This window comes from Canis lupus, chromosome 6, assembly GCF_011100685.1.
Source record: "Canis lupus familiaris isolate Mischka breed German Shepherd chromosome 6, alternate assembly UU_Cfam_GSD_1.0, whole genome shotgun sequence".
NCBI classification, from domain to species: domain Eukaryota; kingdom Metazoa; phylum Chordata; class Mammalia; order Carnivora; family Canidae; genus Canis; species Canis lupus.
The window spans coordinates 49642937-49664172 of NC_049227.1; the positions used below are offsets into that span (position 1 = coordinate 49642937).

At 34.7% G+C, this 21236-nt stretch overlaps 1 protein-coding gene across 1 annotated transcript in view; it reads right to left on the minus strand.

Annotated features, from left to right (window-relative positions):
- SLC30A7 (solute carrier family 30 member 7) overlaps positions 1 to 21236 on the minus strand; it is a 90760-nt gene that overhangs the window by 54073 nt on the left and 15451 nt on the right. The window contains exons 3-7 of the mRNA XM_038541192.1: positions 18867 to 18980; positions 14556 to 14643; positions 13765 to 13891; positions 5298 to 5441; positions 1040 to 1090 (exon numbers count right to left, since the gene is read on the minus strand). Of these exons, the coding sequence (XP_038397120.1) occupies positions 1040 to 1090; positions 5298 to 5441; positions 13765 to 13891; positions 14556 to 14643; positions 18867 to 18980 (524 nt within the window). The remainder of the gene's footprint in view (positions 1 to 1039; positions 1091 to 5297; positions 5442 to 13764; positions 13892 to 14555; positions 14644 to 18866; positions 18981 to 21236) is intronic.

Consider the following 21236-nt stretch of genomic DNA (forward strand, 5'->3'; position numbering starts at 1 on the left):
TTTAAGCCTCCGGAAATAAACTCCTCAGTATGGAGGAGCACATTCATAGTGGTGGGGGGTGGGTGGCGGTGGGGAAACAAGAGCTATATCAAGAAATAGTGGAAAAAAATAGGCAGAGTAGAGTTTGGATCACAAGCTATTGAGAAAGTCAGATTGAAGTCAAAAGTTAATAAAAGGAGGAAGGTGAGGTGCTGGGAATTAGGAAACTTTGAATGATGAAGTCTAAAGGGAAATTGAGAGCCAAAGATCGGTTCATATCCCAGAAAGAAACTATCATAGTTCACAGACAAAACTGATTTTTCTCTGTCTTGTAAAATTTTGTAATTATCATTTTACATGACATGTAAGCTCCTGTTTAGGCATCATCATCTGATGCCTATGGATAGAACAAAGGTCTCACTTTGCATTATGTATATTCTAATATTAATATAACAGAGTTAACTTTTCAGGGCAATTTTACATTCATAGCAAAACTGAGCAGAAGGTACAGAGATTTCCCATATACCCCTGTCCTGGGCATAACATTCCAAATTGCCAGAATCCACTAGCAAAGTAGTACATTTGTTACAAGCGATAAATTATACTGATATGTCATTATTATCCAAAGTCCAACTACATTAGATTTCACTCCTGGTGATACATTCTAAGGGTCTGAACACATTATATACTTTCTCCTCTAAATTTTTCCACAATATAAATACATACTGAATATGGAACTTGGAAAAAATATTTAGTAATCCTATGGAGGCAAATATATTATTACGGTGTTACCATAGTCATTGGCATGGGTATTATTTATAGGTAAGCTGTATACTTTCTAATTATAATCTTATTATTAAATATAAGAAAATAGCCAAGTGACAGTTAAAAGAATGTATGCTAATATATCCAATAGTATATATTTACAAAGTCATAAGGAAAGATAATACTTTAAGACACAAATATTGTTATGTATTTTTCTTAAAGGAACATTTCAGATAGCTCAACACAATGAAACCTGTTTCGTAAAACTGAGAAATAGACAAACTGCTTGTCATACCTTGTAAAATCTGTCTGCTGGGTCCAGCTGTTTCTTTTAAGGAGGGACCATCTGTAGAGAGTTAAGTTAAATTATTTTAAAATATATCTTCAATTCCCAATTCAATTTTTGCAATTCAGAGAAATTTTCATTCAAATATATCATGAAGGATGCATGATTATACAGCCACATCAGACTTATAAAATTATTTTTTAAATTTAATAGAATAATTTAATGGAGACAGACATGGGCAATTTCAAAATGCATCAGTGGTACACAGTATTTAGGAAATTATTATATCAAGCAATCTGATAAAAAACAGTAAATTAAAAACATTGTGAAAGCCTTTTACTATTCCTAACATACCTTATACTACAGTTTGCTACACTACTTTTATAACTGGAAAACTCAGACAAAACAAATCTACTGTTGAAAGTTACAAGAAGTCCAAGAAATGATGCCAGGACAACATCCAGGATAACCGGACTGTGGCAAACAAGTATTTTCCCATAGTTTTTTTTTTTTTTTAAATTAATTATTTTTTATAAAGATTTTATTTATTTATTCATGAGAGACACAGAGAGAGGCAGAGGGAGAAGCAGGCTCTATGCAGGGAGCCCGATGTGGGACTTGATCCTGGGACTCCAGGATCATGCCCTGGGCTGAAGGCAGGAGCTAAACCGCTGAGCCATCCATCCAGGGATCCCTTTCCCATAGTTTTTAGATGGATGTGGTAAGCTTTTCAAACAGAAGAGATAAAAATACTTTTAATTTTGCCTTTATGATGAAAAATTTAAAAATACTACAATTTCTATACTTACTCTGAAGATACTTTAGCATCAAAGCAGAAAACATTGGTAAATAATATAAAAGACCAGTAATATTGAGATCATGAGGAAGACTGACAAGTTTTCTGAATATGTCTAGCAGAAAGCTTGCCTGACGTCATGGTTCTTGGCCCATGGTACCAAAGAGCTGACATATCCTTACTACAGCTTTGACACAGACTGTAACAATGCCAGAAGACACATAAAAGCCTAAGGCTACACAATTATTTCTGTCTGGATATGGCACTGCTATGGTGGGGAAAAATCATGCTGATTGTCAAAAGTGTTAACTGTTCTAAAAATCCAGCTCCTGATCAAGGCAAGACTTTGTCTGTAGGTAGTAGGTCCAGATAAAGACAATAATTTTTGACAGAATTATTTGGAAAGGTACATTCTGCTATAATAATGGATATGTAAAATAATATAACTCTCACCTATGTATAAAATCTGAAAGGTCCTTTCAGACATAAAATTTGTTATCTGTGGTAGAGATTGGCTAGGTGTTTATCCCCCATTTCTTCTTCTTCTTTGGGTAAAAACTAAACTACATTTCCCAGACTTCCTTGAGTTATATGTAACAGTATTAAGCAAAGAAATATCACAGGTAATCTACTTCTAGGCTAATAAGAATGTTCCACATGATCTTCTATGTACTCTATCTCAAGGCAGATGCAGGGAATTCAGTGGAGGAATCCAAAGCTCAAGAATCCCAGAGATAAAAGGAACCTGGATCCCTGAATTGAATGAGAAAGAGCAGCCACCCTCTTTTACCCCATCAACCCAAGAGCAATATATAAACTTTTACTGCTTGAGTCACTAAGATACGTGCAGTTAAACCAAGCAAACAAAAAAATCAGTTAGCTTTACTGACGGTGCAGCATTTCAACAAATAAGAAGCTCATCGTATTTCCTGGTGAGACTATGATGTCTCTTATGGGCAATATGGAATCATGGCCCTATTATTTTTGTACCTCAGATTGGCTAATATACACTGAAGGCAAAAATAATAGCAAAAGAGAAGATTTTGATGTCAGACTTCTCCTTTTTTAAAAAAATTTATTTACTTATTTTAGAGAGAAAGTGCAGGGAGGAAGGGTGGATAGAGGAAGAGAGAATCTCCAGCAGACTCCCCACTGAATGAAGAGTCCTACATGGAGCTCAATCCTATGACCCTGAGATCATGACCCAAGCTGAAATCGAGAGTGGGACACTCAATTGACAAAAAAAAACAAGAGGCAGATGCTTAACGGATTGAGCCATCAAGGCGCCCCCAGAGTCAGATTTGTGTTTGAAGCTTAGTGTTTCATTTTACTAGTTACTATGATCTCCATGTACCCTGATGTCACATAAATTCTTCTTTGCCCCTTATCCTTCTTTCCCTTGACCAAAAAAAGCTACCTTTCATTTATTTAGAATCTTACTATGATGCACTGCTCAAGGTCTAAAAAAAATTCTAGGGCAACAAACAAGGGGTCAATTACAAATATTGGTGGTAATGTTACAGAAATAATGACTCTATTGACTAGGTAACAAATCCTTTTGTAGGCAACACGGTTTCCAATTGTTTTTTAATACAATACAAAGATTAGCTAATGAAACTGTCAATTTATAGATCAAAAATAACTTTTTATAACAGATCACTATGTAATTTCTAGAATGTAATTCTGAAGGTGTTCGAAGAATTGACTGAAACTGCTATAAACAAAACTTCTTCTAGTTAAGATTTCTTAGTACTTACACATAAAGCTAGAAAATACGAACAGAATTACTGACAAAACCTTTTTTATGCTGGTGTCATTTACCCATACACTAATTAAGAAAAAAATTTAAGGGGATCCCTGGGTGGCGCAGTGGTTTGGCGCCTGCCTTTGGCCCAGGGCGCGATCCTGGAGACCCGGGATCGAATCCCACATCGGGCTCCCGGTGCATGGAGCCTGCTTCTCCCTCTGCCTGTGTCTCTGCCTCTCTCTCTTTCTCTCTCTGTGACTATCATAAATAAATAAAAATTAAAAAAAAAAATTTTAGGAAACAAAACAAATGGGGGCACCTGGATGGCTCAAGTTGATTAAACATCCGACTCTTGATTTCAGCTCAGGTCATGATCTCAGGGTCATGAGGTTAAGACTCTCATCAGGCTCCATCAGGTGATGGAGCCTGCTTAAGATTCTCTCTCTGCCTCTCCCTGCCCACTTGCCCATGCTCACTTGCTCTTTCAAGAAAAAAAGAAACGAAACGAATGAACAAAGGGAAAAAAAGGAGACAAACCAAAAAATAGACTCTTAACTAGTAAATAAACTGATGGTACCAGAGGGGAGGTGGGTGGGAGGATAAATGAAACAGCAGAAGGGGATTAAAAGTCCACTTATCTTGATGAGCACTGAATAATGTATACAATTGTTGAATCACTATAGTATACAACTTAAACTAATTTAACATTATATGTTAACTATACTGGAATTAAAGTAAAAACAAAAAGTAATAAATAAATAAAACATATCAGTGTAACAGTTACAAAAATTAGTAAATTTTAGAGACTGATAAATTAGGGACTTAATATTCAATTTCCAAGACCCTTTTCAATTTTATTTTTTTTCCTTTTCAATTTTCAAACCAAAAGTTTGAGGATTCTACATGGCAGGTACAGACAATACTTAGACATATAATTTTTTAAAAGATAAATCAGACTGTGGTATGTAAGCAGCTTTTATTAAGCTATACATTGAAATTTCATGAATTATTTAAAATATCATTTTAAAATATTAAGTTGATAAATACCTTATGACGTAGTACTCAATGCTATATATAAGTAGCATACAAAGATTTTTTTTTTTAGATTTTTATTTATTTGAGTGAGAGAGCATGAGCAAGCGGCAGGGAGAGACTGATGGAGAGGGAGAAGTGGGGCTTGATCTCAGGACCCTGGGATCATGACCTGAGCTGAAGGTAAACACTTAGCCACTGTCTGAGCCACTCAAGTGCCCCAGCATACAAAGATTTCTAAGGAAACAGAGAGGTATCAGATGATACTCACCAAAAATTACAATGAAAATGTGAAAAACTGAAAAACTGAAGACTGGATGCTACCCAATTCAATTGTATTTTTATAAGCCTATCAGTAGTACAAAAGGCCTACATACTTTAAAAATTATAATTTTCATTTGCTAAAATGCAATTCTCATTCACCGACACTCATTTAAAATAGTGGTACATAGTACAATATACTCACTGAAAAAAAGCAATATCTATGGCATTATACGGAGTTATTTTCATTATATACTAAAAATGAACTAACCCTGGGAACCATTTAATCTGATTCATTAGAAAGGAAGTTGATTACAAAACCTTTTTGATTACAAAACCTTTTCAAGAGACTACTTCAACTAAAAAAGTAATCTATACAAAATTTCTGCATATGAAAGGCTGTCATTTGAAACTATTTCGGCTATACTCACCATGTGAATGAAAGTGTCCATGTCCATGAGCATGATCATGACTATGTGCAGCACCATGTTTTAATTCATGACTATGGCAATGATCTCCATGGCCATGGGCCTGATCCAGAACACCATTAAAAAGGGAATGACTGTGTCCATGGCCTAAAAAGTAGGTAGAAGTAAGAAGAAATATTTAAAAATATATCATATAAATGGTTACAATAATACTGATATCAGTGAAAAGAATTGGCTCCAAAAAGCAATTCAATTAAATAAAGATTTACTTATAAAAAGTGTTATAGATTCATTAAAACTGACTGAGTTCCTACCATGGAGTATGGGAAGGAAATGAAAGTATGGAGGGAAGTGGCAGACTTTACTGGAGATGAAAATAAGTGAGAAGTACAAAGAAATATTTAGAGATTAGATAATGTTATTCATTCACATTAGGAAATACTTATCTGGAACACGTTCTAGGCACTGTTCTAGGCACTGCAGATAAAGCAGTGGAGAGCACGGACAAAAATCTTAGCAAAAGCTTTGCAAAGTACTATTACATATACTATCAAAGATAAAACAAAATGTATGCATATGGTCACTTTGAGGCAGACGCAGCAGACGCAGGGAAGCCTCTGTATTTGGTAAAAGAACAGTAGAATTACATTATAGCAGTAGAATCCTTAAAACAACAACAAAATAATGCAGAATCAATCCTCTGTCCCTATCAGACCTGACAACTACTAAACCATCAAAGAAACATACAAGCTATTCCAAAGCAAAGAAAAAGACTGGATGCTACCCAATTCAAAAACATCACTAATGTTCACAAAAATCCTAAATACCAGTAAACCAAATCCAGCATTGCATCAACTTCCAAAATGGTGGAGAGGTAATACTGGCAAATTAGCTCTCTCTCTAAAACAAGAAACTATAAGGGACACATTAAAAATCAACCAGTTCAGAACTCATAATTAACCAAACCAAAACCAGAAAACAAACTAAAAAGCACCCATCCAAGAAGTTACCAAACCTCTGTAAGACTAGAGGGTTTCTGCCGTTTTTTTTTTAAAGGTTTCATTTATTTATTTCTTCATGATAGATACATACGTATATAGAGAGAGGCAGAGACACAGGCAGAGGAAGAAGCAGGCTTCAGGCCAGGAGTCTGACACGGAACTCGATCCCGGGACCCCAGGATCGCGCCCTGGGTCAAAGGCAGGCGCCCAACAGCTAAGCCACCCAGGGATCCCATTTCTGCCATTTTTATTTGGGGCTATTTCCATTTCACCTCCTGCCCAGCTCAGCTGAAAGTAGCTAAAAGCCAGCAGCACTGCAGACAATGGAGAGACCTGACTTTGGAAGCTCTGTTAAAAAGAGCATCTCCAGAGCACAATTAGTATTTTGTCCAAACTTGCAGTTTCCTAGAAAAATCTCTATTCTCAATGTGGTGATTATTAGAGTAAGTCAGCTCTAAAAATTCAGTGGCCACACAATGCAGGAAAGCAATTAGTCCAAGACAGTCATGCAACAAGAAAAACAACAGTATCAGCAACAACAAACTTTGAAGGGAGAGAATAAGGTAATGATATCAGAGTCATTATAATATAAAATGTCCAGTTTTCAACAACAGAAATTATAAGACATGCAAAGAAAAAGAAAGTATGCCACAAACATGGGAAAAAAGCAACCAACAGAAAATGTTTCTGAAGGAAACCCAGATTTTGGCCTTAACAAAGACTTTATTTAAATCAGCCATTATACAATGCTCAAAGAAATAAAGAAATCCATATCTAAAGAATGAAAGTATAACAATGACTCACCAATATGGAATATCAATAAAGAGAAATCATAAAAAAAAAAACCAGAAAATTCTAGAGTTAAAGAAATATAATAACTGAAATAAAAGATTTACTAGAAGTGCTTAACAAAAGATCTCAGTTTCAATTATTTAAACTTGAAGATAGATCAGATCAACAGAGACTGTCCACTCTGAGGAGAAGAAAAGAAGAAAATTAAGAAAAATAAACATAGCCTTAGAGGCCTGTGGAAACACTAAGTATACCAAATTAAGCATTTTAAGAGTCCCCCAAAAAAGAAGAGACAGGAAGAAAAAAAACCTGAAGAAATAATGGTTAGAAATTCTCCAACTTTGATGAAAAATATTAATCTACACATTCAAGAAACTTAGGAAAATCCAAAAGAATAAACTCAAACAGAGCCATATAATAGAAACATGGTAGTCAAATTGATGAATGTCAAAGAGATGATGAAAGTTGTACACCAAGATAAGAATAATTTACCATGTATAACAGAACTTAAGATTAACTGGTGACTTCTCCACAAAAACCATGGAGGTCAAAAGCCAGTAGGAAAACAAAATCAAGATGTTTGAAAAAGTTGACTAAGAATTCTAAATTCAACTCTCTCCCTTAAAAATAAATGAGAAATAAGACATTACCCCATAAACAAAAACACTACCTGCAAATGAAGTGAAGGAACACTAAACAGTAACTACAACCCACACAGAGAAATAATGAGCACTGATAAAAGCAATTTTGACAGAGTATAAATGTATTTTTAAATTTGCGACTCATTTCTTCTATATACTTTAAGAGACAACTGCATTAAGTAATAACTATAAAACTGTATTGATGGAGATCATAAAAACATGTTTTGTATGACAATAATAGTATGAAGAAGGGAGGTGAACATGGAGGTGTATTTAAGCAAAGGTTTTGTGTATTACTAAATTATTATTCATCTGAACTAAATTATTTTAAATTAAGACACTATTAAAGATACTATTTAATAATCCTGAGGACAACAATTTTGAAAATATTAAAAAATATATAGTAAAAGAAACAAAAGAATTAAAAGGCACACTAGAAAGTATTTAAAAATAGGAATCAGGAACTAGAGTAACAAAAAGAACAGAAGATATAGAAAACAAATATTATAATGGCAGATGTAAATTCAACCTTAGTAGTAATAACATGAAATGTAAATTGTTTAAATATCCCAATCAAAAGACAGAAATTGTCAGTAAGGATTAAAAAAGATGGGATCCCTGGGTGGCGCAGCGGTTTGGCGCCTGCCTTTGGCCCAGGGCGCGATCCTGGAGACCCGGGATCGAATCCCACGTCGGGCTCCCGGGGCATGGAGCCTGCTTCTCCCTCTGCCTTTGTCTCTGCCTCTCTCTCTCTCTCTCTCTCTCTCTGTGACTATCATAAGTAAATAAAAAAAAAAAAAAAAAAGATATAACCCAGTTATATTCTGTCTACAAGAGACACACTTTTATTATTTTTTTAAGAGATACACTTTAGAGTCAAAGACACAAAGAAGTTGAAAGTAAAAGGACAGAAAAAAATACAACATGCAAGCAGTTAAAAAAAAAAAAAAAGCTGGAATGGTTATCAAAGCACCAGACAAAACAAACTATAAGCCAAAAATCACTGCAAGAAAAGGAGAGCATCATATAATACTGTGTTCAATCTATCTGGAAGATATAATGATTATAACCATATTACACTGAACACCACAGCTCCAAAATACATGAAGTAGGGACACCTGGGTGGCCTGGTGGTTGAGCATCTGCCTTCGGTGCAGGGCATGATCCTCGGATCCTGGATCGAGTCCTGCAGTGGGCTCCCTGCTCAGTGGGGAGCCTGCTTCTCCCTCTGCCTGTGTCTCTGCCTCTCTGTGTCTCTCATGAATAAATAAATAAAATCTTTAAAAAAAAATACATGAAGCAAAACCTAAAATAACTGACTAAAAAAATATATAATTCAACAATAATAGTTGGAGACTTCAATACCTACTTTCAATAATAAATAGACTAGACAGATCAAAAAAACAAGACTGAAACACTATGAACAAATTAGACCTAACAGATACCTATAGAATACTTGACCATCTATAGAACACAGAATATATATTCTTCTCAAGTGCACATATTGTCCATACAGACCAAATGCTAGGTCATAAAACAAGACTCAATAAATTGGGGCAGCCCTGGTGGCTCAGCGGTTTAGCACCGCCTTCAGCCCAGAGCCTGATCCTGGAGACCCAGGATCGAGTCCCGCATTGGGCTCCCTGCATGGGGCCTGCTTCTTCCTCTGCCTGTGTCTCTGCCTCTCTCTCTCATGAATAAATAAAATCTTAAAAAAAAAAGAAAAGAGAGACTCAATAAATTGAGAAGAACCTAAAATCCTATAGTGTCATCTGATCACAATGGAATTAAATTAGATACCAACAACAGAAGAAAAATGAAAGACACACTCTTAAATAATTAATGGTACAAAGAAGAAATCACATGGGAAAATGAAAAATACTTTGAGGAAAATGAAGTGAAAACACATGACATATCAAACTTACATATTATATAATTCAGCAGTACTTAGAAGAAAAGACATTTAAAAATATTAAAGCAGAAATAAAATTAAAGAGAAGAGAAAAACAGGAAAAAAAATGATAAAACCAAAAGGGAATTCTTTGAAAAAATAAAATAAAATTGATAAACCTTTAACTAGACTATCCAAGAAAAAAATGACAGAAGGCATGAACTACTAAAACTGGGAAAAGAGAGGTCTTTACTGCTGACCTTATGGAAATAGAATAAATTTTTAAAAAGTCATTTATAAACAAGTAAACAAATAATGTAGATGGAATAGACAAATGGACAAACATTCCTAGAAATACAGAAATTATTGAAGCAGAATCAAGAGGAAACAGAAATGTGAACAGACCTATCACAGGCAAACGAAGAACAAGACAGAAAAAAAAAGAATATATTAAAAACTTCCAAAAAAGAAAAATCCATGCCCAGATGACTTCACTGCAGCAAACATTTAAAGAATACCAATACTTAAAAAAAAAAAAAAAAAAAAAGAATACCAATACTTCACACTTTTCTTCACCTACCCTCTTAAAAAAATAAATAAGAGAACACTTCCCATAAGACCAGTATTACCCTGATACCAATGGTATCCAAAGACACCAAAAGAAAACTGCAGACCAGGGACACTTTGGTGGCGCAGTGGTTGAGCAACTGCCTTTGGCTTGGGGCGTGATCCCGGGGTCCAGGATAGAGTTCCGTATTGATCTCCTTACAGGGAGCCTGCTTTTCCCTCTGCCTCTGCCTCTCTCTCTCTCTCTCTTCTCTCTCTCTCTCTCTCTGTGTCTCATGAATAAACAAAATCTTTAAAAATGAAAGAAAGAAAGAAGAAAGAAAGAAGAAAGAAAGAAAGAAAGAAAGAAAGAAAGAAAGAAAGAAAGAAAGACTGCAGACCAAAATTCCTTAATAACAAAGACACTAAGTTTCAACAAAATACTAGCAAACCAAGTAAAGCAACAGCAACCATGGCCAAATGAGATTTGTCCTAAGAATGAAAAGGAGGTTCAATACCCAAAAATCAAGCAATGTAATACACCATATTAATAGAATATAGGATAAAAACCAACTAATCATCTCAAAAAAAAAAAAAAAAAAGCTGTGACAAAACTCAATACCCTTTTGTAATAAAAACACCTAGTAAACTAGGAAGAAATGAACTTCCTCAACCTGATAAAGGGCATTTCTGAAAAACCCATGGCTAACACAGCTAACATATTTAATGAAGAAAGACTGAATGCTTTCATCCTAAAATCAAGAAAAAAAGAATGTCTTCTCTCATCACTTCTATTTAATATTGTACTGAAGAAGCAGGGCACCTGGGTGGCTCAGTTGGTTAAATGTAGGACTCTTGGTTTCCGCTCAGGTCATGATCTCCAGGTTACAGGATTGAGCCCTGCCTTGGGCTCTGAGTTCATTGGAGAGTCTGCTGTGTCAAAATAATCTTTTTAACAAATGGTACTGAGGCAACTGGAGATCTATTTATATATATATTGGCCCCCAAATCATTTTCTTGTATACAGTTGTCACACACCATTTAAAAAAATTGACTGAAAATGGACCATATACCTCAAAGCACATCTAAATGGATACATTTTAACCATAAAATTTAAGGATGGTTCCTTAAAAGAAATCTATCAATGTAATTACAAATTTTAAATTAAGGAGGAAAATATTGATTACTTCAATAGATGCAGGAAAAGTAATATCCTTAATTTGATAAAGTAGTTTCATCAAAAACAAACCATAAACATTAGACCAAATGGTAAAACTTTACTAGCATTCTTTATTTATTTAATGAAGAATGCATATTAAAGTCATCTGGAGAGCTTTAAAACATGCTGATATTTGGGTCTTCCTCCAGATGTTCTGATAAAAATGTTCTGGGATTAAACCTGGGCATCAGTGTTTTTTTTTTAAGTTACTCAGGTGATCATCCAGGTTGATACAAGGATACAAACTATTTCCTTTTTTAAAAGATTTATTTATTCATGAGAGACACAGACTGAGAGAGAGAGAGAGAGAGAGCAGAAACACAGGCAGAGGGAGAATCAGGCTCCCCGCAGGGTGCCTGACACATCAGGATCATGACCTGAGCCAAAGGCAGGCGCCCAACTGCTGAGCCACCCAGGCGTCCCCAAACCAAGTATTTCTAATCAACACTGTGCTAGAGGTCCTGTTTATGTAAAAAGACAAGCAGGAATAATAGTTTTTATTCTTTTTTTTTTTTTTAAGATTTTATTTATTTATTTATTCATGAGAGACACACAGAGAGAGAGAGGCACAGACACAGGCAGAGGGAGAAGCAGGCTCCATGCAGGGAGCCCGACGTGGGACTCGATCCCAGGTCTCCAGGATCACACCCCGGGCTGCAGGCGGCGCTAAACCGCTGCGCCACCAGGGCTGCCCCAATAGTTTTTATTCTTAATAGTAATAAAAACATTCAACTACCTAAAAATGAACTGACCAAAAAATATAAAAATATTAAAAAGTAGCTAAGACAATTTAGTAAAAGACAAAAATTTTTTTAAACATTTCCAATCAAAATCCCAAAAAGATTTTTCATACAACTTGACAAGCTGATGAAAAAATCAATTAACAGGCCCAACTAACTTTGAAATGCAATTTAAAATAGGCTAAAAGTGTTCTTTTACCTCAATGGGGTAAAAGGCAGGTTAATAATTGGTGCTTGGAAAACTGTTTATTCACACTGAAAAAAAAAAGTTAAGTCGTAACTCACCCCAACACAAAAACAAATTACATACAAAGGAGCAAAATGGATGAGGAGAAACACCCTGATATTTTAACACTATTAAAGTACAAGAGTATATGTTTATGAGAATAGGAAACTTCTCAAATAAAATAGAAAACATATCAGAAAAAATGTAAGACAGAAAAACTAAGACTATATCTAAATTAAGAACCCCTACATAAAAGTTTAAAGATAAGCCATAGATTAGGAAAAGATGTTTGCAACACATAAAAAGATTAGTATACAAAATGTATAAATATATAAGATATGTAAAAATTATTATAAATTAAGAAGACCATAGAAAAACAAGCAAAAATTAGACAATTTTAGAAGAGGAAGAACTTGAATGGCCTAAAAACATAAAGATTTTCAACCTCATCACTAGTCAGAGAAATAATAAATAAAATGAGGTATCATTTTTATCAAAGTATTAGCAAAATAGTTTTAAACCCATAATAATAAGTTTTAATGTGAGTGGGAAAAATTAGCATTGGCATTCATTGCCAGGGTAAATGTGGATGGATGACAGTCATTTTGGAAGGGCAATTTGCTATTGTCTATTGAAACTAAAAACTGTACTTCCCGTGTTCCAGCAACTCTATATTCCAGCACAGTGCAATTCAAAGAACTTTCTGTGATGATGGACATGTTCTATATATGCTATCCAATATGACAGCCCTATGTGGCTACTGAGCACTTGAACTATCACTTGTGTAACTGAAGAAGTGCATTTTTAATTTTATTAAATTTAAGTAACTGTAATTTAAATTTAAAACAGTCACATGTGACTAATGGCTACCAAACTGGACAGTACAGCTTTGGAAAAACACTTGCATATGTTCACAAGGATATGCATATGGAAAGGACTTAAAAAGTCTATATACCGAAGACTAGTTAAATAAGCCACAGTATCCCACACCATGGAGTTTCATGTGTTAACAAGAGAAAGTGGACTGATGCATACCAAATAGCAGGATTTCAAAGACAGATGGTATAATAAATTTTATACCCACAAACACTATAGTTTTTACTAGCTAGATTTATTTTGTGATTTTTAAAGTTTATTTGTTGGTTTTATATAAGTGGTGTCATACTAAACAGATAACCTACACAGGTCTGGAGGGATCCACACCAAACTGATAGCGTGTAATCTTGAGATGATACTCAGATGGAGGAACATGGAGAAGTGGGAGTGATGGTTTTGGAAGACATAAATAAGAATCTATTAACATATTATTTCTGTTATTAAAGATCAGCATAGAATTTGAATTTATCAATTTTCAAAAGTGATAATTATGATGGAAAAGAGAAAATGAAGAAACAAAGGGTTCTAACCATCATACCAGAGCCATGAGAATGTCCATGACCTCCATGCTTGAAAACAAATATTCCTACTAGGTTTACCACAAACCCAAGAATTGAAACAAGAAGCAGTCTCTCATGGTGTACATCTGGAGGGGCTAATGCTCTCTAGAAAACACATAATACAAAAAAGGGAATTGAAATAATTTCTGATTGATCAACTGGTAAAAACAAAAAGCAATCTTTAAAATTTTTTAGTTATTTTCAAAATGAAAACCATTCTAAAAATATATGCCAAACAGTCTATAGAGGAAAAAAAAAACAGTGCTCACTTAATGCAGACAAGGTAATAGTTACTATTTTTAAATAAACACCAATATTTAAAAGCATGACTATTTGGTCTAAAACCCATCCCTCTTTGGTATCTTAAATAATACTGCCATTCATTTTAAGTTCATTGATTTTTCAATTTTCTCTCTCTCTTTTTTTAAATATACCAAATATAAAAGTTCACTGGCAAAACTCTCAGGTTCTATTTTAAGAACTCTTCCCAACAGACCTCACTACCCGGATTGTGCCTTTACTTTTCAGAGTTAATGCTTCATTCATACCATTTCATTGTTTTGAATTTCAAGTAGTTTCACATATATTTAATTTTTTCAACTACTTTGTAAGCTCTTCTTTCTTTTTGTAAGCTCCTCTTATACAATAATTTATCTAACCCAAGACTGTCCTCAGTAATACTGTGAAAACAGCCCACATATATCTTTAGTTCATAAACATTTTTGTTACAGAAATGTAATTTACTGACTCTAATCATTATTTACAATACCTCAACTCCTTCTGAGAAAATAAAAAAAGCAGTGAAGATCAAAAATAGGCCATTGACAAAGCCAGCCAGAACTTCCGCTCTAACATACCTAAGGAAGAGCAAAGTAAACAATTGAATTATCATTTCTTAAAAATCAAATCATAAATTTATATACAATCAGAGATTATAAACCACATTATATAAGCAGCCAGCAAAGTCCTAATATTTATAATATAGTGTTTTATTCTATATATATAGTAGAAATGAGGAAATGAATTATTACAAATTATGTATAATAGCACAATACCACAAAATACATTCACTTCTACAAGCCAATCAAAAGATCTTCTTAGAGTAAGTAGATTTAGAAAGACCTCTTCCACAGAAATGTAAATCTCAAGTCGCCCCTGGACTAGACAAATAGGCACAGAAGGAAAGATCAAGAGATAAAAAGTAGAAGAAAATGAAGGGTTTTTCGAACTTACTGCTTCTTTTCTAAGAACTTCTTATACTTTTTGTTTTGTACCTTTCAGCTTTCAAATCTCTGGAAAATGGAATTTTGATTTGAAGGAAAATAAAATTATTTCTGAGTCATCCTAGAGACAACTTTGAGATTTATACTTCTACAACTCTTTTCTAAGATTAATCTAACAAAAAATTTTCAATTACCTATTTTTAGAATCAATTCTAGCTTCATATGATACTACTTAAATTATTTTTAAAAGATCTGTCTTTTCCTCCATGGACTTCTGAAGCTTTCTGCTTCCCACCTGCATGAAGCATCGGGGAAAGATTTTATTTTTTCCATAAGGTATTATCTGGCTTAGTTAAAGTCATGAGAACCAACTTTAACCTGGCAGTTTTACATGTCCTAACATTATTCAAAGGGTGCTGACAGCAGTTAATTACTCTGGTCCATAAACAAAATAATAGGAGCATCAAAAATACCGCTTTTTCTAGCTTTCTATGTCAACTTCTAGATAATACAATTTTTACTATAAAAAATGTTTAAAGTAAAGAGAACAAACTCTTTAAAATGTACTCTATTCAGTTACATTGGGAGTTTGCTCTGTCAGTACACTCCAACATAGCATATATTTCTGCACTCAGAAATAATGCATACTTCTACCTTCTAACACATACAAATGAATTAAATTTACATAATATTTGTCAGAACATATGCCTTTTTATCTTTCATGAGAGAACATTCATTAAATTCAGCTTGCTTTCCATAGCAAACACTTAGGAACTTATCTAATATATCAGCAGGGTTACTAACCTAAAATGAAAAGCATTTTCTTTTAACCCACTCTTCTACTCCCATAGTTAATGCAAAAGCCTTTTGTCCTTGAGTTCCATTAGACTTCAAGATCAAAGGTAGAAATGTTTTTCAGGCATCTTTTTGTCTCTAATGTCTACCTCAGTAGGTACTCCATAAATTCTGACAAACTGTTGGTCTAAAGTGATTTAATTAGGCTTAAGATATTTGCTGAACTTGGTTACAGAATTCAAGTGAAAAACTTGTGAAAACTAGACATATTTGCCTTTACAAATGACTGTTTACTTGAACACAGTGAGTCTTGGAATTAAAACATACCACATTCATAAATTTGCCACTGCCTCATTAAGTATGAAGACATCTGAATTCTTTAGCCAGGGCAAAAAAAAAAAAAAAAGATACAGTGTATGTACATATATATAAAGGTACGTACATATGCATGTAGCTATCAGACATATATTACTTTTATGCTGGCACTACTATTTCAAAAATAGGAGTGTGACCAGACACAAAGATGATTTTTCTATAAACAAATACAAAAAAGTCTTCTGCCTCTCAGATTTCTTTTATTATTATTATTTTTAAATGATTTTATTTATTTATGAGAGACACAGAGAGGCAGAAGGAAAGTAGGCTTCCTGTGGGGAGCGTGATGTGGGACTCGATCCCAGGACCCCGGGATCAGGCTCTGAGCCAAACACAGATAGATGCTCAACCACTGAGCCACTCAGGTGCCCCTCTGCTATTATTTTTCTATTGCAGTCAGTCGGCTACTGTGATCATACTGAACCAGGGGTGGGGGACGGGGCAGGTATTGGGGATTCATCCTTAGGCTTAGCCTATTCAGTGTCATTTTGATGTACTGGTACTTAACATTTTACTGGCACTGCTACTTAACTACTGTAGCAATGATTAATAGATTCAAATGTTGCATCAGATTTTACTCCCTAATTTTTCCCTTCTCAAAAGAAAAAAGCAACCAAGAAGACAAAACAAGAAACAAAAAGATGGCAAAAAAGGTGGCATATCACTCCTTTATATAAACTAGTTAACGCTGAATAGTAAAACCTGCTTTGGTACTGAAGGTATTCAAAACTATTCCTAAAAACCATCTTACAGTGGGAGATTATGTATTCTAAATAGAAAATAATAGATACACTTAGATTTAAGGAACTGAGAATTTTTATAGTTACCTGTTTATCCTAAAAAATAATTTAAAAATTTTTTTCTCAAAAACTTGTTAAGATGTTCTAATCAGATTTTTGATATACAATATATATAAATTATTAATTTTCCAACACAAGATTAGAATCTTACACGCAATCTTTCTTTAATGATTCAAAATATACTAAGAATTTTTTTTTTGCATAGTCATGGAAAATGTTCTCTTTTGAGCTGTTTGAATTTATAGATATACAGATCCTTCACTGTAGTCTACAAAAACAGTAGAATTAGTGGTTTTTGTCTGACTTTTTGTAATTTTACAAATAACCACATCACTTCAGTTAAACCCCAAATCAGTAAGTTCTGTCACAGAATTTTATATACCCTTGTTTCAGCACTTGTCACAACATAGTTACTATGTTTTTACAGCACTATTTCCCCATTAGAGCACAAGTTCCTCCAAGGCAGAAGCCATATCTTATTTGTCTTTATAAGCAACAAAAGATTAGACTCCTAGTGGGCTCTCAATAAATATCTGAAGAGAACAAGAGCATGTACAAGAGAAAGTGCATGCATGCTGGCTCAAGAACAAAAGCAAAGGTGAAGGGAAAGAGGAAGCCGAGAAGGAACAAGAGTAAAAGAGAGAACAAAAGGCAGTATGCCTAAGACAGTGGATGGACGCAGGCAGGAGAGAATGAGAGACACCTCAGGGGAGGATCAGCGAGAGAAGGAAAGAGAATAGGAAAGAACTAGGACTAAGGCATTCAGAGAGAGGGAGGGGGAACAAGAAAGAGCCTGAGAGATACAGTGGTTACAGGTAGAGGGAGAGATGTGCAGGAGAGAAAGAGGGAGGGGAGAGTGGAAGGCTGAGGACTCTGGAAAGACCATGAGCAGGGACACAAGGAACAGGGAAGAGAGAACAAGAAAGGGGAGAAGGGAATTCAGGAGAGATGACAGAGGATAAGTATGGGGATGAGAGTGAAAGAGAAAACAGGAGAGGAAAGAAAGGAGAGACTGTGAGAAAGCACACAAGGAAGGGGGACAGAGAGGAAAGGGTCAACAAATGAGAAGGGAGAATGGGGAGCCGGGAAGAGAAAGAGGGGGGAGACAGAGAAAGGATATTATCCTTGAGAGCTGTACACATAAATAATAATTGCACTGCAAAATATTGTATGACTTCAAAAAAGAAAAAGAAAACACTCAGGCAGAGTCAAACACTGGACACTCTACTGCTTCCCCCAATCAGAGATGGCAAAAGGCCAACTTGGCCTCTAAATACTACTAGGCTCAGAAGTGAGAGCAGATGTTCCAATATAGTCTCTCCAGCATAGAAACACTCTCCAAATATTTGATTAATTATCCAAATTGAGCAAGAGTATAAAAAGGAGTATTTTTCATAAAAGCAGAGCTGAAGAGGGTAAGTAATATAAAATCATATTAGGAAACAATTATTTTAAATAGATTAATAGCAAAATATCCCTTTACAAAAGAAAAAGAAACATGACTGTTTTCATATAGTGAAACTTTCTTCTTCTAAAAAAAAAAAAAATAGGTTAAGAGTTAAGAAAATCCCCCATCTAGCAAAAAAATCTGTCTTACCTCTAAGCAAAAGAACTTAGATACAAAAAAAAAAAAAAAAAAAAAGAGGTATATGTTGTACATTCCAATTAAAGACTATTCAAAAATAGGTAAAATGAATCTACTAAGTTAGGGAAGTGGTTGTTACCCTTGGGGTGCTACATGGGAAGAAACCAGGAGGAGGTATGAGAAGGGGGTTTAAGGGTTCAAGTTACACAAATGTGTTCAATTTGTGAACATTCATGTGCTCAAGATTTGTGTATTTTCTGTATTTCTTATACTTTAATAAAAAAGTTTTTTAAAAGTCTTACCCATAAGAGAAAGCATCATTATCTCTCCATTTTGAAATAACAGATGCTGCCAATCCAGCCAAAATGGCAGTGCTATCGAAAAACATGTGAAAAGAGTCGGAAATCAAGCCTAAGCTGTAAAAGAACAGACATATTGGCATATTATAACAGTAATCAAATAGTGAGCATTCTTCTCTAAATTCTTTAAATGTCCTGTGCTTACCGGGTAACTAATCTTCTAAATAGACAACCCTGAAATATGATACATAGAGAGATAGTAACAGTAAGTTTTAAATATCTGAGGACTCTGACGCCCGTTGCCCAAGAAAAAAACCGAGCTTCTGGTGAAAGAGGGGTAGAAACAAAGCTAGCTGCTACTGGATGAGGGGCAGGGATCTGCCCACCCTCTGGTCACTGGCAAAGGTCAGCTGTCACTGAAAGAGAGGGAGAAAAAACCAGCCACGTGCTGCTGGGGGCAGTCTGAAGCCAGGTTGGGCCCAAGATCTTACACTGATAAAAAGCAAAGGTTGCTGCTGTTTAAAGAGGGGTAAGACAGTTTTTCCTTCTCTTGATACCAAGCTGTCGGGAGAGGTGGGAGAAGGGGAAGGAACATTAATAATGCCCATTCTGGAACTCAGGTGTCAAGGGACTGCCTAAAACTAAGGCTCCAGGAGGAGAACCAAATTCTCTCTCCTCCGTAACCGAAGTCTTGACTAGAATATAAAACCAGAGCAATCTACCTCTGAGAGCTGAGCAAGAGCACAGAGATTCCCCTGTGGCAAGGTGTGTAGGACCTGCTGAAAACTGACAATGGAGCAAGAACACGGAGAAAAACCCTCCAGGGTCCCAAACCCTACACTAAACATAAGGTGGTAAAAGTCACTTTAAAAAAGCCACTAAAAAATAAGTTAGTGACTTATTGAAATTAACTATCAAGAACAAAAATACAAAACCCAGCTAGTCAACTATTGATCAGACTCAAAACCTCACATTAATGGCCTGACAAAATAAGTGTGCACATTTCTGGGCATCAATACAATTAACCTTGGTCCCTACCTTCCCCTGCTCATGCTCTCTCAAATAAATAAATAAAGTCTTAAAAACAAAACAAAATAAAACAGAAAAAACCTTGGTCCCTTTATTTTTTTAAACATAATATCCAACACTCAATAAATATTTATAGACACATAAGATCAAAGGGCCAAAAAACCACCACCAACAAAAATCCCACTGTCAAGAGCTAAAGCAATCAACAGAATCAGAATCAGAAAAGGCCTAGAGATTGGACTATGATGGAGACTTTAAAACAAATATGACTAATATGTTAAAGGATGTTGTATAAAGTTGGAGAAAATTCATGAATCGGGGACTTTTCACAGAGATAAAAACTATAAAAGATTCAAATGGAAATGACAAAAACATTTTTAAAAAATCATAATATTGAAGATAAATAATAACCTACATGGGCTTCTGAGCAGAAGGAACACGAAAGAAAGAATCATGTCAAGAGAAATTATCCAAAGTAAAACAAAGAAGAAAAGGAGTGGGGAAAAAAAAAAAAAACAAACAAAAAACAAAGCAGTAAAAGTCTTTAACAGTATTAAGGAGACTAAAATACAAATATTTGAACTCTCAGTACTGGAGAAGAAAGAATAGAGAAAGTATTTAAAGAGGAAATGCTTGAGAATTTTTAAAAACAAACCACATATTCAAGACATTTAAAATATCCCAAGCTGGGACGCCTGGGTGGCTCAGCGGTTTGGTGCTTGCCTTCAGCCCAGGGGGTGATCCTTGGAGACCCAGGATCGAGTCCCGTGTCAGGCTCCCTCCATGGAGCCTGCTTCTCTCTTTCTGTGTCTCTGCCTCTCTCTCTGTATCTCTCATTAATAAAAAATAAATGAAACCTTTTTAAAAATAAAATAAAATATCCCAAGCTGAGGAAAATCTCTCCACACTTCACAAACTGCTTAATACCAAAGAGAAAGAGAAAATCTTGACAACAGCCAGAAAAAAGAAAAACAAAGATAAAATTAACAGTATATTTTTCATCACAAACTACTCAAGACAGAATAATGGAGTGATGTCCTTAAAGCATTTAAAAAAAAATGTCAACCTTAAATTCTGTATCTAGCAAAATATCTTTCAAAAATGAACACAAAGATTTTTCCAGATAACCAAAGCAGAGAGAACTCATTGCCAGCAGATCTGAGTTAAAAGAATTAAAGTTCTCCAAGCAGAAATATGTTACGATGGAAACTTAGATTTGTGTAAAGAAACAAAGATCACTGAAAATTAGTGGGTAAATACAAAAGATCTTTTTTTCTTATTTTTAGTAACTTTAAAAGATCATTGGAAAAAAAGAGGGAAAAAAACAAAAACTTTGATAATATC